Source organism: Epinephelus fuscoguttatus, linkage group LG5, assembly GCF_011397635.1.
Source record: "Epinephelus fuscoguttatus linkage group LG5, E.fuscoguttatus.final_Chr_v1".
In the NCBI taxonomy this organism is placed as follows: Eukaryota; Metazoa; Chordata; class Actinopteri; order Perciformes; family Serranidae; genus Epinephelus; species Epinephelus fuscoguttatus.
In genome coordinates this window covers 43,298,684-43,324,632 of record NC_064756.1, presented here as the reverse complement: position 1 = coordinate 43,324,632, position 25,949 = coordinate 43,298,684, and the positions used below count along the sequence as shown (strand labels likewise).

Here is a 25,949-nt window from a genome sequence, read left to right as displayed (position 1 = left end):
AAGCTCTACAGTTGTAACAGCAGTGGTGCCACAGGCTGTGTCAGTCTAATGAGCATTTTTCTCCACACATGCTGTTTCCTCCAGCCAGTGTAGGAAAAAATATTTGGGGGACAACTTTTGCCCCCATGGTCTAAAAGAAAATTGTTGTGGGTACTTTAACAAAATAGTAATTAGTCCATAATTAGTCCATACAGTAGTTTTTTAAAACATTATTTATGTGAGTTTTAAAAGTAAAAAGGGAAATAAAGACAGTTCTAAAGTGTTAGCGTTTTATTGAGCTCTTAATAGCCTTAATATATGTATAATGCATTAGTTGATCGATAAATTGAAAACTTCATTACAGTCAGTTAATAGTCTTTTTAAACATCCATTTTAGAAATTGTAAAAGGTCTATTAACCAATTAAAGACACATTGAGATTCAATATAATACTGCATTTGTACTGTATAAACATGCTCACATTACATCACACATTATCCATGCTCTCTTCAAAGACACCAAACGCCAAAGCAAACAGGAGTTGCTGGTTTACTGCTGTCACAATCTTTTGTTTGTTATGGTGTGACTTTCAGAAGTGACCTAACATGGCATCTGCAGCAATACATGGGTTTCCATGTAGCAACATTGTACAAAAAACAATGTATGGTCACATAGGTAAAAGTCTGAATACAGACAGTTTGAATACATCAGGATTCCTACTGGAAAGCTACAAATGATATAAAAAAACTTAAAAAATGATAAAAAAAAAATAATAGAGCTACCCTTTCAGTTGATTTAATCTCTTAAATGTTTGTTTATATTTGTTTGCTCACAGAAACAAAGAAAAAAATCCCATTCATAAAGTGCCTTTTGATTATTTTCACAAGACATTTCTCATGGTACACTCATACATACACACATGTATACAGTATGACAATAAAGGAGTTTTTGTGGGAATGTCAAACTTTCAGACCATTTTGAGGAGTTCCTATGATTTGCATATTCCAGATTTTAGTGTGTCATGCAGTATGGGACTTGCACTGGCCTGGTCTTGGTCTTGACCTGGTCTCAAACCCCAAGTCTTGGTCATGTGTTGGTCTGAGTACACTCTGGTTTAGGTGGTCCTAAGTGTAACGTTGGTATACACTACCTTTCCAGTAGTTTCACCCTTTCTTGTCTGATATATCTTTATATCTTTCATTCATCTTCTAACCGCTTCATCCTCTTGAGGATCGCAGGGGGGCTGGAGCCTATCCCAGCTACATTGGGCGAGAGGCAGGGTACACCCTGGACAGGTCGCCAGTCTATCGCAGGGCTGACACATAGAGACAAACAACCATTCACGCTCACATTCACACCTACGGACAATTTAGAGTCACCAATTAACCTAGTCCCCAATCTGCATGTCTTTGGACTGTGGGAGGAAGCCGGAGTGCCCGGAGAGAACCCACGCTGTCATGGGGAGAACATGCAAACTCCGCACAGAAGGGCTCCCACGCCCGGGATCGAACCGGCAACCCTCTTGCTGTGAGGCGAGAGTGCTAACCACCACACCACCGTGCCGCCCTCTTTATAGCTTTCTAACCCCATATATTTTCTCACAAATACATGAATATAGGTATGTCAGATTAGCTGTGCTAATTACCACTTACTCTCTTGTAACTGAAGCAGTACCCCTGGTTAGAAATCACTGACCCAAATAGAAATAAGAAAGCACAAACACTCAGCAAGTACCATCAGCACAGTTCTTATAGCCCTGGAAGACTCCCATCTATCCATTAACATACATATATTTTCAACATGGATATACATGCAAATAAAATCTAAGTGAAGAGTAACAACAGAACAAAATCAGCCTGGATTCAAAAGGTTAATGCAGTGTTGAGGCATCATTATGGTGCCTCCCTGCTGGACCTAGTTTTTCAAAGGAGAGATGTACTGACCCAGTAAAGCTGACTGAGACTGCCCTTAGACACTTCCAGCAGGAAAGTCCTCGAAACCCCCACCATACTCACCCCACACATCCACCCTCACTGACTGAAGCTGACACTGAGATGACAGTTTAAGGTCAGAAGTGTTGTTTTTGGCATTTCACTCGTTTGGATTCCAGCCTTTCTTTCCTGAATGACTGTTGAATTTAAATGCAGGCTTTGGCATCGGTATGCATTGTTTCAGATGAGGTGGTTTTTGGTCATGCTCGCAAAGCCAAATGCTTTTTTCTTTCAGTCAGAAGTTAACACTGGATCAGTTCCTGTTAGACACAAAAACAAAGTTTGCGCTCTTGCAGGAACTGTGTTCATGTGAGTGTAACTATGTGTGTTGAAAAATTGTAGTGTTAGCTGTATACTTGAGCAGTGTTATTATCAGTGTGCTCAGACACCGCCTGTTTTTTCCCGCCCCATCTCTCCATCCCTTGTGGTGGAAAGTGCCAAGTCATCAAAATGCAGACCACTATGGCACTCCTATGGCCACAACATGGCTTTTACCGGATCAGGCTTTTCTCCCAAAGCCCAGATTGGCACATATTTGTGGCTGCTTACTTTCAGGACACTTTTTTTTCCCTAGAAAAAAAAAAGAAAGAATGAAATCTGAACACAGCAGCTACTTGCTCTCTGTTTCAAAACCATAACTGGTTTGAGTCTGGAGATATTACATGGTTTAAAGACACAGGGCTGCAGTTTTCATGTATTTCAGGAAATGGGTTATGATAGGGTCATGGTGTGGCAGCCCATCATTTTGCCCTCTGCACTTATTTTTTTTTAGTGTTTGTTTTGGTGATGTTACACTTCTCTTTCTAGCCATACAATTATTTTGTTCCTTCTCAAACCACCTCTGGTTTTTCAGTAAGCTGCAATTGACTGTTGACACTGATCTCAGTGTCCAGAGACCACACAAGGATGATGTCAGCCTTCATTTTGGTTGCCCAGTTACTGAGGACGCCCCCACCCCTTCCAACTTCTAATCTAACCCTGCTGTCCAAAGGACATATAAATAATGATTTAAAAAAAGGAGCCTGCAAATGTCACCTTCCTGTAGCTAAACTTTTTTTCTGTTTGTCTCTTTCCATTTCAGGATGGAGTGATGATGGGATGGATGTGAATATGGGCCAGTGGGCAGGCATGCGAGCCCCTCTCCTCAGCCTGGCCCTGCTGCTGCTGTTGCTGCTCTTCAAGCCACCACCCTGCTGCGGCCAGAATACCCATGCGGGCCTTCAGGATGGACCTCACTTTGGCTTTACTCAGGCTGTCTACCACGCAACGGTTTACGAAAACTCAGCAGCACGCACCTATGCCAACAGTAAAGTTAAAATGGGAATCCACCTGGCACAGCGTTCCTGGGAGATCCGCTACAGAATCACCTCTGGTGATGATGAAGGGTTTTTCAAGGCAGAGGAGTATGTGCTGGGTGACTTCTGTTTCTTGCGCATAAGGACTAAAGGTGGCAACGCAGCTATCTTGAACCGAGAGATTCAGGATAATTATGTATTGACAGTAAAAGCTTCTGTCAAGGGAGAGGCCCTCCTTGAGACCTGGACAAAAGTCAGCATCCAGGTCTTGGATATGAATGACCTACGACCCTTGTTCTCACCCACCACTTACTCCGTCACCATAGCGGAGAGCACCCCTCTCAGGACTAGCATAGCACAAGTTACCGCCACAGATGCAGATATTGGTTCCAATGGGGAGTTTTACTATTTTTTCAAGGAGAAAATGGAGTTGTTTGCTGTACACCCAACCAGTGGAGTTGTTTCTCTCAGTGGAAAGCTGAATGTTGATGAGCAGAATCGGTACGATTTAGAAATTTTGGCGGTGGACCGTGGCATGAAGCTCTATGGAAATAATGGGGTCAGCAGCACAGCCAAGCTTTTTGTCCATGTAGAACGTGTGAATGAGCATGCCCCAGTCATGACTGCAGTCACCCACAGCCCCTCGTGGCTTGATAAAAATCCTGTGTATGCCATGGTCACTGTTGAAGACCTAGATGAAGGCTTAAATGGAGAAATAGACTCAGTGGTCATTGTGGGTGGAGACCCTTCAGAGCAGTTTTTTGTGGAAAGATCTGCAGAAGGCGAGTTTGCCATAAAGGCCTCTGAGTCAGTAAATTGGGAGACGTACCCATATGGCTGTAACCTCACTTTGCAGGCTAAAGACAGAGGAGCCCCACAGAAGTTCTCTGCTGTTAAGGTTGTCCACATTATGGTCAAGAAACGACAGACAGCAGAAGCTGCATTTGAGCAGGAGATATATGATGTTAGTCTGAATGAAATTTCACCACCAGGCACAATTGTAGAAGCTGTTAAACTTAAGCCAGAGCCTGATGATGCAGAGTATATCCTGACACCTTCTGCAGATTCAGCTTTTTTTCAAATGAACACCCTAACAGGCGTAATCTCTACCACTCACTGGTTCACTCAGTTGACCCAGGATGTCTTTAATCTTGAGGTAATGGAAATAGATAGTGAGCTCAAAGTTAAAGTGCAGGTTACTATTGAGGATGCCAATGACAACACACCAACATTTGATCTGTCCTCTTATGAGGTTTTGGTTAATGAGAGTGTACTAGTTGGGACCAATGTGTTAACAGTTTCCGCAGTGGATGAGGATAAAGGAGAAAATGGATACATAACTTACAGCATTTCCAGCCTTCAGCCATTGCCCTTCAAAATCAATCAGTTCTCTGGTGTCATCAGCACTATTAAAGAGTTGGACTTTGAATCATCATCAGAGAGCTTTGTGTTTGTTGTCAGAGCATCTGACTGGGGTTCGCCTTACAGGCGAGAGAGTGAAGTCAACGTGACAATTCACCTGGAAAATGTAAATGACAACCAGCCATTGTTTGAGAAGGTAGCATGCCAGGGTGTGATCTCTAGGGACTTCCCAGTGGATGAAGTGATTACCACAATGTCTGCAATTGACATAGATGAGTTGGAATTAGTAAAATATAAGATCATTTCAGGTAACGACTGGGGGTACTTTGACCTCAACCCAGATTCAGGGGTCCTTTCACTGCGACATTCCCTTGCAACTGCCAGTCCAAAGAATGGTGTCTTTAGTCTCAAAATAACTGCCACAGATGGTGAGAATTTTTCTGATCCTATGTTTGTTAACATCTCAGTTGCTCATGGGAAATCTCCTCCCAAAAGTTTCAACTGTAAAGAGACAAGAGTAGCCCAAAAGTTAGCTGAGAAGTTACTCAAAAAGTCCAAAGCAAGCACAAAGCCCAAAATTGAGGAAGGCTTTATTGATCTTTTCTCTGTCAATCGGCAGACACCCCAGTTTGACAAAGCTTTTCCGACAGATATTGCTGTGCGGGAAGACCTTAAGATTGGCTCAAGCGTTTTCAAGGTCAGTGCCTATGATGGTGACACAGGTTTCAATGGTCAGATTCTGTACTCTATTTCAGATGGAAACACTGACAGCTGTTTTAAAATTGACATGGAGACTGGCCTTATCAGTGTCTTCCTCCCTTTGGACAGAGAAAAGAGGGATCGTTATCTCCTCAACCTAACTATCTATGACCTTGGCCTGCCACAGAAAACTGCCTGGCGTTTGCTTACTGTTTACATAGAGGATGCTAATGATAATGCACCCCAGTTTTTGCAAGATGGAGGCTATGGAATTATGATACCTGAAAACACTGCCATAGGTACAGATGTCATCCAGGTTGAGGCCACTGACAAAGATCTAGGACCCAATGGGGAAATTATGTACTCTGTTTTAACCAGCACCACCCAGTTTGGTATCAACAGCACTAATGGCATAGTGTATGTAGCTGGTCAACTTGACAGGGAGTTTGTTTCTGCTTTTAACCTGAAGATTGAGGCTCGGGACAAGGCAGAGAAAGGGGGCCAGAAGTTTTCTGTAACCACTTTGAAAATCATTTTAGAGGATGTGAATGACTGTCCCCCACTATTTATACCCAGTGTGTACAAAGCCAGAGCTCTAGAGGATCTCCCAGTAGGAACTGTTGTGGCCTGGTTAGAAACCCAGGACCCAGATTTGGGGTTGGGAGGCCAGGTCCGGTACTCTCTGGCCAATGACTACAATGGATGGTTTGAGGTAGACAAAGCCAGTGGAGCTATTCGGCTGACAAAAGAGTTGGACTATGAGACCCAGCAGTTCTACAACCTTACTGTGAAGGCCAAAGACAAGGGAAGGCCTGTTTCTCTTCTCTCAGTCACCTTTGTGGAGGTGGAGGTCGTAGATGTGAATGAAAACCTCTACGCTCCATACTTTTCCCACTTTGCCTTGACAGGATTAGTGAAGGAGAATTCACGGATTGGAACTACACTACTCCAAGTCACCGCTAACGATGATGATGCTGGCAGAGATGGAGAAATCCAATACTCCATTCGTGACGGGAGTGGGCTTGGACGATTTGCCATTGATGAAGAGACAGGTGAGTTTTTTGTTTTTTTTTTAAATTGTGTTATGTGTGTCATGCTTTCAACAAGTATTTCCCTGTGATGGAAGTCACAAACTACGTTTACTTTTGTCACTGTAACACAGTCGTATTTTGTGTACTTTTCTGAGTTCTCCATATTGTAAGTGGAATTTCAAGTTGCATCCATGAAAGAGTCAGAACGAAAGTCACCTGAAAAAGTCATGATAAGCAGTGTCAGAACTGAACAAAAGGAAGGTGGTAGATCATCAGCAGCAGCAGCAACAAAGCTGCTGGTGTTATTGCAGCTGCAGCAGGGCAGAACTCCATGTCCAGATTGGTGACACTCTGCATTCAGCTGACATTATGTAAAGGATACATTTTTTAAATGTATCCATTCACTGGCTGAGTGTCGGGTGGTAGGAGGGTGCACTGACACCTGGTAGCAGTTTGTGAACAATATAAAAACTGCACAACAATGCATTACTCTACCTCAGCATAAGTTAAGACAGCACGACCCAGTGAGCATGTTAAATGACCCAAATCAAAAACACCCATGATGTTGCGAAACATCAGATGCACACTGGGTCTGAGGAGCACAGTAGGACAGGGCAACCTGGTCTCACTCTGATGTTGTAGAAAACCAGGGCTTGGTCTGTGACTTCCAGCTTAAGACACTGACGTAAAAAGATGTCTTTTTACTTCAGCATGATATGCAGTTGGTCGCCACTATTGCTTAACAGTGCCCGGCAGCGTCAGGGGGAAACGCAGTTGGACAACAACGAAATTTAAGGCGGCGGAAGTGTTCGCTTCCCCTAAGATTGTAATGCCAAACCCTGTTCTTTTGTCCTAAACCCAACCATGTGCATGTGTTGGCTAAACATAACCATTTGTGTTTGTTGCTGAAGGAAAAAACGGCAATTTGTGGTGTTTTACTGATGTATTACTTTTATTTTGAAAGATACCTTATACAAACTGTACATTTCGAGTGAAAACAGAAGTGTATTTTGAAAACAGACAATGCATGTAACAGGCTGAAGTTGACACGGCCTTGCATGTCATATGTTGATGTCGAATGTCCATGACCAAATGTTGATACAGTATGTGATGGGGTCGGAGTGAGAATGTGTTGGACAGAGAGGCTGGTTATATAATGCATTTAGAATGAATAAGCGGAGAAGCTGAACCTAGAACAGATTGAGGAGGACTTTGTTGTATGCAAGACTTGAAGAATGTTATTCAGACAGGTGACAACAAACTCAGTACTTGGTGTAAGTCAGTGTACAGGGGGAGTTGCCAGCAACTACTGCCTTGCTGAGAAATATAGCTTTGTGCGTGTCACAGTTTGCTGTATGTAAAAACTGTGCATTTCTTGCAAGACTTCACTGTGGAAGGCGGTTGTATATTTGTAATTGATAATAAGTTGTATGCATAGGCTGCTAATGTCAATCTATAGAAAAGGAATTCATTGGGTGGCTGTGGTTCAGAGGTAGAGCAGGTCGTCCACCAATCGAAAGATCAGCAGTTCGATCCCGGGCTCCTCCAGTCTGCATGTCAAAGTATCCTTGAGCAAGATAGTGAACTCCCGATGGCTGTTCCATCAGTGTGTGAGTGTGTTAAAAACTGAGTAGCAGGTGGCACCTTGTATGGTAGCCTAGGCCACCAGTGTATGAAAGTGTGTGTGAATGGGGTGAATGTGACTCGTAGTGTATAAAGCACTTTGAGTGGTCGGATGACTAGAAAGGCGCTATACAAATGCAGGTCCATTTACCACTGTTGGTTTGGAATGAAGCTTGAGACAGTTGTGTTTATATTACAGTACTTGTATGGGTTTTTTTGATCTAGTATGATGTGAGAGGCAGCTGGCCCCGTTTTATTTTCACGTCATCTAATCTGGCTCCCATTCAAAAAAATTTGGACACCCCTGCACTATTGCATACACTGACATGTTTATTCACTTTATTTTGTTGCCTATAGTGGTCTTCTGGTTTTGGCTTGGAGAGGCATGAAGAGATTTGATAAAAGATTGTCTGACATTCCACTTTGAAGTATTCTTGGATTTTCTGCATTTTATTTCCATTCTGACTCTAATGACTGAGATATAAATACTAACATCTGCAGTTTAGATTTATCTATTTCATGCTACCCTGTGAACTATGGGGGATATTAATCTAATGCCTGAAATGGGGCAGTTTCAGATAAGATCAATGCACAAAGGTTAAAACCTTACTGGATGGACAGAGTCCTTAAAAGTCTATCTCTCACTGCCTGAAAAAATCATGACATCCGTCAGTTCAGTGTTGTCATTTGAATATGATTATGACATACTGGTGTTTTCTATGCATGGAGGAAACACAAAGTATGCGTTTTTGATCAAAAACTGTCAGATGTAAAAAAAAAAAAAAAAAAAGAAATACAACCATAATACAAAACACCATCTTCCTACAAACTCATTCCTTTAACCTCGTTTTGATCTGTATTTACCCACATCTTACATTAATGGCAAAAGCCTTCTACTTATGTAGAGTTTCTTCCAGAAATTGGTTAGCAGAGGTGGTGGTGTTATGCATTTATATAATCAACGTGAACTTGTTGCCATTAAATTAAAACGTGAGTCCAGCACATTAATATTTAACTTTTGTTTTATTTTTACTTACCAGGGATGCAATTTAATTCCCAGAATTAAGTTCTTGTTATTTGAGTTGAATATATACTTTTTAAAAAATTATTTTACACATACTGAATGTTTGAGATGTGTCGCAGGAGATTGGGAATTTGTGTTTGGAAATTGATTAAGTACCACAGAATATGGCATGTCAACTTTTAAACCACATAGTTCACAACAGAAGGGCAGAAACAAGAGAATGCAGGTGCAGGTAGTTTTCTGAAGACTTCTCCAATCCTGCCCACCAGCTCCTAGGGCATGAAGCCAAACCAGCCTCAGAAGCAGCAGGCAGAGAGAGGGTCATCACAAAAAAAAAATCACAAATCAACCTGCCTTTGTCAGGTGTATTGTCATAGATTTTTGTGAAGTTTGTTTAAAAAAGTTGTAGGACTTGGTCATCTGAGGATTCAAACACTGCACCTCTGAATACCCAGGGAAGGTGACTTACATACTGCACCACCAGGAGGATATGGCTTTTCACACACTGTCTTACAACTTGAGGCAATACTATCACATTTGTAAAACTTGGGTATTTTCTCTAAAACGTAAAGCACAACAGTCAAAGTGTTGGAGATAAAATTTTGAAAAAGCGGACATCATTCTGTTGTTTTCAGATGCAGTAACAAATATTTTGGTGAAATTTGGTTAAAAAATGAAATTGAAAATGTTGCGCATACACTACAAATTACAAGATGTTGAAACTCAACATCTGACCAATCTGACCACCATGTGAAAGCATGATATCTACTGTCCAAAGAATATATGTGTAAATTTTGGACTTCTGAAATGATTATAGGTTTCAGTGAGGAAAACTTTTGTTGCAATTCAGTTGATGTGCTGATAAACAAATGGGTTTGGTAGGACGTACTGGTGATTTATTACGATAATTTAAAGTTTGGAATGTGAAATGTCTAGAATTTATATTTGTTGTAATAGGCCATGCCCACTTTAAGCAATTATTACCAAATGTTATGCATGCACTAGTCATGACTAGAGATGTAATGGTATAAAAATTTCATATCACAGTTATTGTGACCAAAAATATCACAGTTATCATTATTATCGCGGTACTGTTGAAATGTGCTGAAAATGTTCAAACAGTACTTATACGCACACTGAAATCATTTAACCAAGTTTTATTTCGAAAAACAAATAAAATAAAGAGCACAGTGTACTTTCTGTCTAACAGAAAGTCTAGCATGTTTGTCTTTTTGTCATTCACAATTACTCCTATCACAGCCATCACTTTGACCAATAGGAACACAGAGTTAGCTGCTGCCATAGGCAACTGTAGGTCAACAACACCCCAGCCTTTTAAATATTTCCTCTCTACCACACAGAGTAAAAGGGGAAAATGATAGTGTGAAACAGCAGAGGCACTTTGTCAACCTGCTGAGTGCTGCCATTAGCATCAAGCTAGCAAAGAATGTTCTTTCTTCATAATGGAGATGGACTTAAAGTAAGAAAATTAAAAAATAGCAGCGGGGCTTTTACTCAACACAACTGCAGAGGCTACCAGCTTGATTTGAAACAGACTACATTATAGATGGTTCGTTATTTATCATTCCAACTGTGTTTTTATATTTTTACTTTTTATCCGCTCCCGTTGCCTTGATAAAGTTAATGCATTGCGCCGTCATTTCAAACTCAACACTTCCTGTATATTTTTCAAATTAAAAGCCCCAAATAACCTCGGCTGAGAGAATTCCTCCATTTTCTAAATAGGCTTTCATTGTGAAACATTTGCAGGAACTTGTGGAGGATTCTGTGACTTGTATGTTTGCGTTTTTCAAATGTAGCTCCTGCCACCTGCTGGCACTTTTTACGTTACTACAACAACATTTCGGCTGGCACATGAACAGACACAGTGACTCAGATAATAGTAAAAGTAATAAAAATAGGACAAGAATAACCTGATGATATCACACATGTCGTGAAAGAGATCGTATAGTCTGTCATGTCTGTCGGCCATGTCACAGCACGATTTTACGACTCCACAATCGTGTAATGTGACATAGTGACTTTCAGAACAGGCAGAAAAGTCGTGTAGTGTGAACCAGGCACAGGTACCCTCGCTGTATAGTTGTGGATGGTGGTCACCGAGATGGCTCATCAAATTTTAAGTGTTACCCCCCTTTGCGGAGACTTTTTTTCTGCATTTTCTGCAGACAGGGTAACTATCTTCAATTAGTTTCCCCTCAGCATTCTTATAAAATCCAAAATACGTCCAGACTTCAGACTTTTACCTTTTAGAGGGGGAAAAAATCTCCGGAGCACTGTCCATGCAGGTGCCTTCGGTGCCTTCCGCCATATTTTCAGAAGCCAAACATTGCAAACTGCGCATGCGCGCCTGTGTCTTAGGGACTGACTTTTCCAGGCAACGAGCAGTATCACCGTGAGTTTTTGAAAGTGCAGTAATCAAACACGGTTTTAATGATAATTAAAATTTGAAATGGTAATATTAACCATCGAGAATTTTACCACGGTTTATCATTTTTACTGGTAATCCTTACACTCCTAGTCATGACCCTCAAATGTGCAAACAGAATTTTATATGTATCCTTTTAGCTGATTAGATATGATCTTTTAGCATTTGTGGCAGCCCTGAGAGGCAGAATATCCCAAGACCATGGAGTGAAGCTCAGACCTTAAGACATAAATGTCTAATTAAAGTAAGGTCAAAAATGTATGATTTCAAAACAGATTGAGGCATCAGAATTTTCTTGACAATTTTAAATCAGTGATTTCAGTAGATAATCCTGTCAAAGTTTTGGGCCGACTGACCCAATAGTTTCTGATGAGTACTTGAAAATGGGATTTCAAGAAATAAGGGGAAGTAGCAAAATTTGAAATTTTTAAAGCAGAAGACCATTGGAGCAAAGACACAGATGAATTTAAAGATTAAAATGATGAAAGACTTTTGACTCTCAGGGCTAATTTATGAAAATAGATATATTTATTTACTGTCATTGTTTTCATGGTTCCATAAGGTGGAGTCAAAAGGTTCACATAACAATGGACAAGGTGACAATGAAGGAGGTTGCAATGATGTACCTTTAATAGAGGGAGCAATGTAGACAGACAGGCATTCTGGTGGCCTGTGAGGCCATTAAATACATCACAACATGACGGACAGACGGAGAATTAATCTACAGTAACTGTGTTCTGTTCTGCTATTTTTTAAATGTCTTCTTCATTTCCTGCAGTTGCATCTTGCTTGAATTGCCCCCATGATCTGCCGTGGTAGACCTACTGCTTTGTTTCTTCCATACCTGTAAGCTTTAAGAAAACATGCACAAATATGGACTGTCAGAACGCAGTACGGACAGAAGGCTGTCCCTATATGTATCTAACATTGAGCAAATGAGCCCCAAGGGTGCTGTCACACCTGCAGTCCAGTTCATTTGATCTAGACCAAAGTTAAAAAAACAACAACAACCACATTGTTGCATTTTAGGTCTGGTCCAGTTCCTGTTCACACTGACATTTTACAGCTGAATTAAGGGAAGAGAAGGAAGGAAGAAAGGAAGAAAACTGATTATAAGCATATAAGCATTTTGAGTGCAAATCAGCATTCTGAATACTGACTAACAGGTAGGAACAGGACGAAAAGGATTGCTATCACACACTTTTTAATGGACTTAATGAACTGACAAAGTACACAGAGTCGGATACAAGCACAGCAGTTTAACAGCTTTTTAATCAGGGAAGATATGTGTTACCATGGTTACTAGATGATTAGCATAAATAGGTTACTGGCCACTGAGCATCCCCACTGGAGCTTAATACTTAATTATAGCTGCTGCGCAGCAATGGTCGGGGCCGGGCAATTTTAGGCAAAATTAGGCAATTCTGAGCAACACACACACTAAAACAAAGCATATCACAACATAGAAGTTACATCATATAATTATAGCATGCCCTTCAAATTGTGGATGAGTGGCTGAAGTGATCAGACTCATAATATACCAAGGAAAGAAAAAACTCAAGAACAAGAAAGTAAGAATAACATTAACTGCTAGCAATTATGAACAAACTGGCCTGATCTAGCTTAAAGCTAAACATTATCCATGGTGACAAAGATGAAAACATTTTTTAAAACGTAAAAGTAGCTATTGGATAGACTCTGCATATTGACTGATAGCTAAGCCAAATAAACAGGGAAAAGAGACAAGGGATAACAGGGAAAAGTGTTGATAAAGAGTATTTGTCTCTCCGCGAAACTACCTGGCTAGCTGAGGCTTGAACTCACAACTTCTGAGACCAAAGGCTGTCTTCTATCTCACTGAGCAAATTGGCAAGTGACAGTTCATGTGTGGCTTCACAAATTGATTAAGCCAAGCATCAGGGTGCCAGACAGTAGCCATCCATGCCATGGAAAAGCAAATTTCAAAGTGAAAGTTACAAAGCTGTAGCACATATGGTTGATTTGTTATGAATTTTCAAAGTTTTGAAATTTAGAGGCTTTCTGTAGCGCCACCATCAGGACTATTGTCTTGTGTTTCCAGTTGAGGACATCTGGCATGGGACTGGACCTTTGTGCAAAGTTTGGGTAGATTTCTCATATAGAAATGTTGCATGAGCTGAGGCTTGAACTCACAAAGAACCATCTTCTGTTTCACTGAGCTAATTGGCAAACAGAAATGTCACATGTAGCTTCACAAATTGACTAAGCCAGTCAACTGCGTGCAAGACAGCAGCTGTTAGTGTGTAAAGGCAGATTTCAAACGGCTGTCAAAAATTCAGTTATTAAAGGACAACTTCGGTATTTTTCAACCTGGGCTCTATTTCCCCATGTGTATGTGTGCGTATGATTCATGGGTACCACTCGTTCTAAAATTGCTTCAGTATTGAGCCGCGAAACGAGCTAAAACGGTAATGGGGGCAAATGCGTCCCGAATAAAAGTGCTTTTTTCCGCCACTGACCGGTTCAGATCGCCAGTGCTATCTCTGTAAATAGCATATGGTAGCGGCCCTGGGGCAGTGGTGAGTGTGAATGAGTGGAGTCAGCTGTCAGTCAGTGTTGGAGCAGAAAGGCGAAAGGCATCCCCGCTTGGTAATGTAAATGAGTATGTGTGTGTGAAGTGTGTGTTACGCTGGAAGAGTCAGAGGACAGAGTCTTTTACGTGCTACCCCCTGGAGTGTTACCGGAGTTTTTGGAGTGCTCAAATAAACAGGCCTTTTTCCCGAACGCAAGAACAGGGTGTCGCGCAGCACCCCGTACAGCTTTCATAGGCTGCCTTTGTCGGACGGCGAGATGCTGAAGTTGTGGCTAGTTGTGCTACAAATGGATGCTAACACTCCTCTCCAGACACTGCGCCTTGCAGACCTTCGGGTCTGCAGTGCTCACTTCTCCCAAGATGACTACTGCCAGCCGAAGAAGAGAAGACATCCAATCCCGAAACACCTCTTCCTCAAGAAAACGGCTGTCCCACGACTAGAGAGAGCTACAGACACAGTGGAGCAAAGCTCGTGACATCACACAGCCCAGAGGTAAGGGAAAGGCTAAGTTAGCATGCTATTTACAGAGATAGCACTGGCGATCTGAACCGGTCAGTGGCGAAAAAACACACACTTCATACACACATACTCATTTACAATATCGAGCGGGGACACCTTCCGCCTTTCTGCTCCAACACTGACTGACAGCCGACTCCACTCATTAACAGTCACCACTGCCCCAGGGCCGCTACCATATGGCAATGTGAACAGGTCAGTGGCGAAAAAAAGCACTTTTATACGGACGCATTTGCCCCCATTACCGTTTTAGCTCGTTTCACAGCTCAATACTGAAGCAATTTTAGAACAAGTGGTACCCATGAATCATACGCACACATACACATTTGGAAATAGAGCCCAGGTTGAAAAATACCGAAGTTGTCCTTTAAGACAAAAATCTGAAAATACACAAATTGCATCTAGACAGCATGGAGATGTTGGTAATGTGTTTTTAACAATGATTTATTGGCTCCATAAGTGAAAAACTGATGTTTAAAAATGCCGTTTTTGCATTGACTCCAATTGTTCACATTAGAGCAAAATTCAAAATGTTGTAAAAAATTCAGTTTTTGAGATAAAATTCTGATATTTTCTGATATTTTCCAAACATCATCTACCATGAAAATGGTAAATGGTAAAATTTTGTCATTTTTTAATGAACATTGAAAATGTATTTAGCAAGAATTTGCAAGTATATGTTTACAATACCATTTACAGTCAAACATTTTGATGCACTGTAGGCTCAGTTTTTGATAAATCAAAAATCTGTGTGGATCTTTTGTGTAGGACAGTCTGAAGATGCTCTGTAGCAAGTTTGGTGTCAATTGAGCAAAAATTGTGGGAGGAGATAGGTTTAATAAGTTTTACAGTTTTGAAAAAAACAGAGTGATGGACTTCATAATTTGCAATAGGTTTAAATGTACAAATGTTTCTTCTTCAAACGGTTCAAGGCCTCCTTTAAGATAGAAGTGGAACCAATCATAAATAATACAACTATGACAGGCCAAGTTATGATACATAAGATTCAGAAAATCCAAGCTCCCCCTTTCCTTGGGTAGTTGCAAAATTCTCATACTTTAACCAATTTCTTGGTGATATATAGGGGCCTAATGGCATAGCCATTGACTTACTAAAATTAATTTTATAGCCCGACAATGATCCAAATGTATTGATAATTGACATTAAAGCTGGTATAGACTCCCGAGGGCTAGAGATAAACAATAACACATCATCTGCATATAAAGCAGTTTTATAAATGGTGTGTCCGATTTTGATCCCTGAAATATTATCATGTGATCTGATAGCTTCTGCTAATGGTTCAACTGCTACATTAAAAATCAACTAATTCAAAATCAAAGGTGAAATTGGATCCCCCTGTCAACCTACTCAGTGTGAATTCTAATGATTTCATACCATTAACTATAACACAAGCCCTCGGCTTCACCAATTTAAAAAATTCCCCACCAAGACCAAAGCTTTCCAGCAACACCAGCAATCTTCCTCCCGTGCAGCCCCCAGCTATCCACCACGGCGCACACGTGGCACGCATTCCTCCTCAATACAGCCATCTCCACGTCCACACCAGAGCCCGGCATCAGAGAATGGACCATCACTCGCATTTAAGGGAAAAGGTATTGCCTTCCACTGCAACACCAACAAATCAACTTTGTTCAAACTCTACTCAGCTTCCATCACAACTGTGGCAGTAACAATCTCCGAGCCTCCTCGGAGACATTACTGCCAGTAATGTCCCAAATGACGTTATCTGGCTCCTGCCACCTTCATGGCCACAACCTTCATCATCACAAGCTTTCTCAGAACTTGGTCTCCCTCTCTCCGAAGAGAAATCCTCAGGGCCTAGTACTTCCATCGAGTTCCTAGACATCAACCTGGACTCTATTTCCTTTCAGGCATCTTTGCCCACAGAGAAAGTACAGCACATCACTCTACTTCTGTCAAACTATCTTCTGGTAGAAAGATGCACAAAACGCCAGCTACTGGCCCTTCTCGGCCACCTCAATTATACCATTTGCATAATTCCTCAAGCCAAATCTTTCCTGTCCAATCTCTCGCAGCACAAGAACCCCATCCAGTAACTAAAGGAGCCCCACTACAGGCTAACCAAGTTGGCAATTCTCAGCTACCTCCTCTATTTCCAACTAGTCTATCCTTTAACCGTCTATCACCCACTGCACCCCCACCTCCCATCATCCGTAGGCCCACAGAAATACACCCCGCAATTAATGTTCCCATGTCAAAGGGAGTCAACAAACAGGGAAGGCCAATCCTCTGCCAGGGAGGTAGGATGGTGTGCAATAACTTCAACCACCTGGGCTGTTCTCTTTCTAACTGCCGCCTTCTGCATGTCTGCTTCTTCTGTGGAGGTGCTCATGCCACGAGCACCTGCCCCCACAATCCAACCACACCTGCAGACTGACTAGCACAGCATCTCAGCACACCTGTTATGTTAAATGTTCTTGCCACTGCTCGAGAAAACCACCCAGATAAACAATTCATTAACTTTCTTATCAATGGCTTCACTTACAGAAAGTTGTTTTGGACAATGCATGCAAAATGGAAATGCGTTTGTGGCAACATGTCCTTTCCACAGCCATCCCTTCTCTCCATGATAAAGTTGTTTTGGATGACATTCAACTTTACACGGACGCAGCTCCTTCCGTAGGTTTCGTTGGTTACTATGGAGGGAAATGGTTTGCTTCCGCATGGCCCACAGAGATCAAAGCCCTTGACTCCGAGTCCCACTCTCCCTCATCCGCGCTTCATGAGCTATATCTCAGCATGAATGATCTAGGGAGTCCATACTGATACACTCTGACAACAGTGCAGTGCTAGAGATCGTTAACAAAGGGCGATCTCGTTCCCCAGCCATCATGCAGTTCATGCGCAGACTCACATTAATCTCTGCTCAACACCAGTTCATTCTCAGGGCAGCCCACATTCCTGGTTACCACAACAGCACTGCCAATTCACTTTCTCGTTTCTCATTCCAGAAATTCAGACTCTTGGCCCCAGAATCGGATCTCCACCCCACACCAGTCCCACCTTTTCAGCCACGACATTCAACTAGCTCCTCAGCTTAGAAACCTCTCTAACGCTTCACAAGAAGCCATCCTTAACAGCCTCGTCCCAAGCACTCTCTCAGCCTACCTAAGCGGCTGAATTTGCTTCAAGGCATATCATGACACTTACCTGCTGCCATTTCCCTCTCTGGACGTCATGTCCATATGTAATTTCATCACCCGTGCTCATTCCAATCAAAAAATCTGGTCCTCCACCATCAAGACCTATCTAGTTGGTATCAACTTCATTATCAAACTAATCACCAGCAACCATTGTCCTTCTATCTCTCACTCTCACGTCACAATGTTGATCAAAGGCTTGCACAAACAGGAGCCCAATCTCACAGCTAGACGCTTTCCACTCACCTCCGACCTTCTCAGCCTCCGTATTCGCTTTCTACGCTCAGGCTACATATCCCCCTATGGTCGACTTAACCCTAGAATCCATGTTTCTGCTGGCTTTCTTTAGCTTTCTAAGGTGCACCCACTTCATCCTCCTACAATCCTTCTCATCATCCCAGTCTATCTGACATCACCATCCACACTTCTGACTCATATTCACGCTGCGAAGGAGCAAAACAGACCAACTGGGAGTTTCTTTTGCTATTTACATTTTCTTCCTCAACTCCTATCTCAGCCCATACAAGCCACTGACCAAATAAGATTCAGTGTAGAACAGTTTCTTTTTTTTTTCTTTTTTTTTCAGACAATCAGTTTTTAAGGAGATGTAGTTTACCTTGACATGTTTCGACTGTCACTGCAGTCTTCTTCAGAAGCATCATCTGACATGCATCATGACGTGTCTTTATCAGCTGGTAGTATCCCGGAGGTGTGACCAGCCTGGCAAATCGGATTGCCAGGCTGGTCGCGCCCCCCGCCGCCCGGTGTTCTTTGAAGGAGAGAGTCCCAGGTGTGTGACAGCATGAAAGCCCCCTCATCCCAGTTGATGGTGTTCCTGGCCCGCCTCCTTGATCCAACGTTTGAACTTGTTGCTTTCCGATCCGATGATTTTTGCTTCTTTCTACACTGAATCTAATTTGAGTAGACAAAATGAACCTATTTACACCACACTGACCAAATACATCAGCTCTAGGTGTGCAGCCAATGCATCACGTCAACACCTTCTCTTTCTCACCGAAGCAGGAAAAATGGCCACTCAGTTCTAGTCCCAGAAACATTTTCACAAAGTCCTCCACATTTCAGGCAATGGTCTCTGTCAAGCCCACGTTCAACTCAGTTTATTTTAACTCTGACTCTTTTGGGGGCCTGTAATCAGCTCAGGTTAGAAAAATGTCTGAGACAGAACCCCCACACTGAGTCTCCCCTGTCCAATCTCCAGTTCATCCTCCCAGACCATCCTAACAGAGGACATCCCTTTTCCACCTTCATCCCCACTTACATCCATTTACCAATCCTCAACAACTAACGCCTCCTGAATTACAATAAACTTTTAAAGGACATATTGTTGTGGCATGGTCCTTTCTAGTGAATCCCCTTTTAAACTACTGTATTATTTCAAGATTATTTCCAAAAACTAAATTTTACAAGATCTTATTTGAACACATCACAAGAACTATAATTTTACTTTGCCCAGTATTCATTTTTACTGAATAGGGAGGAACGCATCAGAATGTATCTTAACACAACCTTCATGAGCTGTTAGTTTTGGCCATTGACTGCTAACAGCTCTCAACTACAACTTGTTAACTAGTTCACAATGTAGCCTTATCAGGCAAAAAATAGGTGGCGTTCTCTGACATGTCACTAATAAGTTTGCTGAGTCCACCGTCCCGATGGCATCCCAAGGAAGATCTCTGTTTGTCCCAAATATGTTTTCTGTTGTCCACAGGACAACAGGATGCTGTTAGTCTCTTGCTTTGCTTCATAACTCATGCAAAATAGACGTGACATGACAGAAAATCATCAGCCACTGCCATTGGTGAATGGCTGATGGCAATCAAGGTGAATATCAGCAAATACCTATGTGCTGTGTATATTATGTTTTGGTAAAACTGCAAAAACATTAGAATCAGTGGGACAAATAAACTGTTTTTTATCCAGTTGTATAGAATTGTACCTTCCAATACAAATCAAGAGTAGATCCTTAAACACAATAGCAAAATGCAACATAGCCTGTTTTATCAACCTAATCAAGTGTATCACTGCAGTTTTTTCAGCGCATGGCAAGTGAAATTGACTGTGAACAAAATTCACTTCACCTAGCTCCTAAACCCCGCCCCCTCCACTGGCTCATGCTGAACATAATGGCTGTCCCCAATTGAAGGACTGAAGGTGGCCAGTAGGAATTTTTTGACATATTTTATTTAAGACACATTTACACAGAGACACACATACACACACAGTCTTACACATACACAGTTGTTAGCTTGGTGTGGTTGTCCCAGGGTGATGAACAGGAGCAGAGTGGAGGGGAGGATTTATGGCCCTTGTTAGCCAAGCCTTCGCAAGCTCCATAAATCAGCCTCAAGCTGCTGAGAAACACTACAAACACAATTACAACTTAAAGAGAAATATTCTGGCCACACACACACACACACACACACACACACACACACACACACACACACACACACACACACACACACCACATGCACACTCTGACCAGCTCTGTAAACAACAATAATGTTGAACATCAGTTTCAATATGTAAATCTTAATTTGGTCATAGGAGTGGGTTTTGAGTGGACAGGGTGGAGCAGGCAAGTGAAAGTTGCCATTGCTGACTGTGACAGGCTGAGACTGCTGTCAATCAAACAAACACACCTCACACTCACCATGGTTTTGGCCTGAGACAATCTTTTATTAAAGCAACTCTTACCTTTCTTGCATTTCACACAGCACTTAGAAAAAATGTGAACATCCACAACTTCTTGTGGGTGTAATATAACAACCAAGACAGTCAAACGCAACCCCGGAGATTTAAATCTCAACCAGAGTCAGCGATGACTGATGAGTTTTAGAATAAGGTTAGAGTGCTAACGTTAGATAGTAGTGTTAACGTTACTAGTAAGTAAACGCACAAGGAAGATAACGTTAATGTTTCAGAGGCTATGCTACAGTAGGCTAATGTTAGCCAATAGCAATTGGATGCTGTGTTGTCATATATAACGTTATGAACTGAACTGAACTTCTTTATTTGTCGTTTTTATGCGCAGCACAAAAATGAAATGACATTTCGCATACCCCAAGCAAAAAGACACAAAACATTTAAAAGCAATTTGTGCAACATATAAGAAAGAACATATAGTGCAATAGTAAGATGAAAAGGGTCAACATTTCACAGTCAAAAACTCCACATCCTGAGAGCAGAACTGGGAGATCCTCTTCACATCACAGCACCATGAATTGTTTGTGTATACACCACGGAGCTTACCAGATGATGCATCCTCCCCGTCTGCTCTATGTAGTGTTAGCCCCGTTAGCTCAACACCAGATTCTGATAAGTTACCATTAATCCATGTCTCAGTGAACACACGGACACAGCAGTCCCTCACTCCTCGGTGAGTGGATCTCCACAGTCGGATGTAATCTATTTTTGTGTCCAGTGGGCAGACGTTTGCCAGAAGGACACTGGGAGCAGCTGGTTTGATGCGGTTAGCTCTTAGCCTAGAGCTAACCCCTCCGCACTTTCCCCTCTTCTGCGTCCTGTCACAGTGCTGCCGGCGACTCCCCATCAGGACAGCTCCAGGCAAAACCACGGTCATCTCAGGGCTAGCTCGACGTAGCAGGCCAATAATGAGCTCTCTCGGTTGTAGCGTTAGATCTCTGCAGCAGTTTCTAATGTCTGTGAGATGTTATGCAAGCAGTTACGTCAGTCGGAGGCCTCCACATGGGGAAGACAGACAGGATGCTCGGCCAATCATTGCATTTGGTCCGAATGCAATGATTGGTCGAAGTTTTCTTAGAACCATATGAGAATGATATAATTATGAGTTTTTACTTCTGGTTGAATTCACTTACATTTTAGTGTGCCATCAGCTTATTAATAGCATTTTAACCTAAACAAAGAAAAGTTTAAAATTTCCGGAAAGGTAAGTATTGCTTTAAATAAAGTCAAAATGAAGGATGCTATATTCACAGCAGTTTTCTATGAATGGCACCTTTAAAGATATTCCCTGTAAATAATTTGACCGTACATATTAATTATTCTTTTCAAGTCCAGTAGAAAAAACACAGAGCCACATCGCACCGACTGGAAGCCTTTTTAAGTCAGATCAACTTAAGGATGTGTTACTAGCATGGTATTTAAAGAAGACACAACACTAAGCAGATTATACCTAATTCAGAGAGCAACCACTCACCCTGCTGCTCACAGTCCTGAGAACCGATGGATACAGAGGTGAGGTTTTAACAGCTTATGTAGAGTCTTGTTTGGCAAAATGTGCTTGTTCTCATTGGCCAGCAGCCAGTTTCTGTGTGAGCTGACTGTACTGCGTACATCGTCATTCATGTTTTTTAATTTCATATTTGATCTAAAATCACTATAGCCTTGTGAAAAATGGGCTGCGAATCTGCTATCCTGACCTCAGGGAGAATTCATTCCATCACTGTGGGGCCTTAACAAGAGTCTTGATGGGGGGGGTGAGGGACCACAGAGTCCTCAGCGTGATGGGACAACCTGTGATCCAGAGGTAGAGGTGAGCAATTGTGCTTAAATGTTGTGCTGACCACAGCCAGGAGGTAGCACCAGAGTTTTAAAGTGTTTGCCATCTGCAACAGAGAAGTCATGTGTCCATGGGACTGGGTTGGTGACAGGGCATGTAGAACTTCTGACTTTCATTCAGGAGCCTGGAGTTTGCATTCCGAACACTTGTTCTGCCTCCCTAGTGAGCGATCCTCTGTGTGTCCTTCACAGGCAGTTCCATGTTCCTTACTGTCCGAGTCGGCATCACCACAGTATTGTCAATGGTGATGGGCAGGTCTTTCCCTTAAAGAAACACAAGCTCAGCCTCATCCATGTTGAGCTTAAAGTGGTGTCTCAACATCCAGTCGGAGCTATCTGGCAGATAGTGATGCATTCCTGCAGCTGTATTGAATGGCTAGGTGTCATTAGCATAGCAGAAATAAAAGAGTGGTGACATCAATCACTTGTGGGGACATTGTCAAAAATTGTCAAATTCATCTACAGATACTGAACACTGACACCAGCAGCAGGAGAACAACAACAAACCATGAACTGTTTAACTGCATCGACTGTGGATCCACCTGGTTTGGCCCCTGGGTTGAAAAGGCTCTTTATTCAGTATTTCTGTGTGCATTTAGCACTTATGTGTGTGTTCATTCTCTGAGTGTGTAGTGTCTCAGTGTAGGCGTTTTTTTCTCTGACGTTTCCCAGCCTAAAATAATGAGGTGATGGGCGGCTTAATGCTGCTGTTGTGTGTGTTAATATAGATGTGTTGTAGTCTGCCAGTAGCTGCTGTAACTGGATAGGCTTAACAGTAGACGCCCGCCTTTACTTCCCACACACATACACACACTTACCTTGAAAGCCTAACCTTTCCATGTCAGTCTCCCGCCCACTCTGTTCAGCAGGAAGCTCTTCACATCAAGACTCTTAATCACAGTGTCACTTCTCCCTGGGAACCGTTGTGTTTTGTGAAAGAAAGAAAGAAAAGAAGTGGAGGTGGAGGAGAATTCATGGCTCCCAATTCTGCAGTGATTAATTTCTAACAGGCGGGGAGGCCCACAGCTTTGTTTTTCCAACAAAACCAGCATTGTAGTGAGCTGTGAATGTGCAGCCAGGAGTTGACATAGAGAGATGTGGGCAAACACATACACATACACACACTTAACTGCCATTACAGTGTGATACATATTGTAAGCTTGTTAGGTAAATCCCAATATAGAAAGTACTGACCTGGGAATCTTTGTACATAATACAGGTTCTTTCCTTAAACTTGTGATATTTATTCTACAGTGTGGTCATCTTGGAGATACATCTTTCCGTTGTTGATGAAAAACATGTATGTTTGAATGTGTCATCTGTTGAGTCATATAGTACAATTGCAGTATGTATCAGAATTGTTATCTTTACCGTGATAGCAGTTTTTCTGATGTGTGTTGAGGATAAATCCATTTTCAGATAACAGAAAAAAGGGGCTCCTTTTGATTTCATAATTTGCCTAATAACCTTAATGTTGACTTTTTCTTCAATGTCACAATAATTCATCTGATTATTGTTTGTTTATCCATGGTTACAAACAGTAGGCCTGTCACAGAAACTACTTTTGTTGGACAATATATTGTCCCAGAAATAATTGCATAAACAATATTATTGTCATTTTAAGACCATTTTATGGCACTGATATAATATAATAGCCTAATAATTACAGATGAACAACTTGTTTTTTCTTATTCCACATAAGAGAATGCATGTATAATATGATGGTAATTCCACTAGAAGAGAAGAGATTTGATGATCATCAGAATAGCTGGGGAAAAACGTGGATATATCGATATCAGTATCAGTTATTGGCCAAATAAGTTGTTATTGGATATCAGCAAAAAAAATCCAATATTGTGCATCCCTATTAATAATATAAAAGTACACCTTTTCAAAGAGCAAGAATGTTTAATTCTTAATAATATTCAAACATTGGAATATGAAAAAAAATTACATATTTTTAAATTTATATTTTTAAAGTAATTAACACCTGTTAATCCTCTAAAAACAGTTTAAACAGATATACAATAAAAACCATAGGGCTGCTGTGGCTCAGAGGTAGAGCGGGTTGTCCACCTATCGGAAGATCAGCGGTTCTCCTCCTCCAGTCTACATGTTGAAGTATCCTTGAGTTAGATACTGAGCCCCAAATTGCTCCCGATGGCTGTTCTATTGGTGTGTGAGTGTGTTAAAAACTGAGTAGCAGGTGGCACCTTGTATCGTAGCCTCGGCCACCACTGTGTGAATGGGTGAATGTGACTCATAGTGTAAAAAGCGCTTTGAGTGGTTACTAGATGACTAGAAAGGCGCTATACAAATGCAGGTCCATTTACCATTCTTTCTTTTATGCAGCACAAATTTAAGGCTTTTGTCTTCCTTGTCATCATGTTGTACACTCATAATGATGTCATTGTGCTATGTTGCGTGTGGTGCAAAAACGTGGTGGTGCCAGAGGAAGGAAGGATGAATCCATTAAATCACCCATAAAAACTCTGCTCATAAAAATGAGCATATCTCAAAACTAAAATATGTACACATTTTAAATAGCTTATGCAGTGTTAAAAATATTTTGTTTATGTTTCTACATCTAAAAATCTTTTGGATCAATATGTTTGTCTTTTTATTTTACTGTTGAAAAAAACATGTCTGCTTTTTGCAGTAATTGTTTTAATGACTTAATCAGTTGTTATGGTTTATTGACTTACGTAACCTTTTAACTTAGGGTGAACAAGTTTTAGGGATATGAAGCATTTGAAAAAAGTCCAAGAAATGACATCACAATAAGTAAAAATACCATTTCTATTGCAGAGTTCAGTGGGTTAATATATACAAGAAAGTATTATAAAATGAAAGTACCTTTATAGAAGTAGCCCAAAATTACCTAGTCTGAGACTACAGAATTTGGCCCATAAAAAAACAAAACCAAGTGATGTCTCTTGCAACTAGCAGACAAGCCACTGCAGTTACCTCTATAATCAGGCCCGTGTACTGCAGTTGGCTCCCGGGGATGGACAACCTGGAATCTGGGCGGTTTGCTGGTGGATTTACAGAGTGGAGGATGAAGTTGTTGGAGGGAAAAACTACAAACAAAAGATTTAAATGACCAGGACTGTGCCTCTTCCTCTCCAAAAATGCTGCTGCAGGCTGCTGGTAAGCTACGCTGTGTCGTCTTTGAAGTGTTGTTGTGTTTTCTTTGGACTACCCCAAATAGATTTAAAAATGGGACAATCACTGTCCCAAGTTTTTAATGGTTGGGAAAACTCTGCTGTTTATTCTGGCATCATGTTGGCTAAAATGAAGGTGACATTCTTATGCAAACAAACATGCATATAAATATATGTAAATACTGTATGATAAATTGATTGATGACCTAACAAACAGGAACAGCTACTGCAGCACGACTTTTCATGGTGCACATTCACCAAAGTTTTAAGAAACGGGGAAAAAATAAGCTAAGGGGTAGGCAACAGCTAACTCACTGACTCCATTTCAGCATTACATTTGTTGCTTTCATCACCGAAAATGGTTGTGGCTCATAAGGTAGAGCGGGTCGTCTACTAATCAGAAGATTTGTGGTTTGATCCCCAGCTCCTCCTATCCAGATGTCAAAGTATCTTTGGGCAAGATACTGAACCCCAGATTGTTCAAACAGTGTGTGAACTG

General features: G+C 41.5%; 1 protein-coding gene across 6 annotated transcripts in view; it reads left to right on the top strand.

Moving 5' to 3' along the window:
- The window catches only part of fat3a (FAT atypical cadherin 3a), a 391,610-nt gene that overhangs the window by 144,358 nt on the left and 221,303 nt on the right, over positions 1-25,949 (top strand). For all 6 annotated transcript variants that reach the window (XM_049576723.1, XM_049576721.1, XM_049576720.1 and 3 more), the window contains exon 2: positions 3,051-6,377. In XM_049576723.1, the coding sequence (XP_049432680.1) occupies positions 3,068-6,377 (3,310 nt within the window). In that variant the 5' untranslated portion in view covers positions 3,051-3,067. The remainder of the gene's footprint in view (positions 1-3,050; positions 6,378-25,949) is intronic.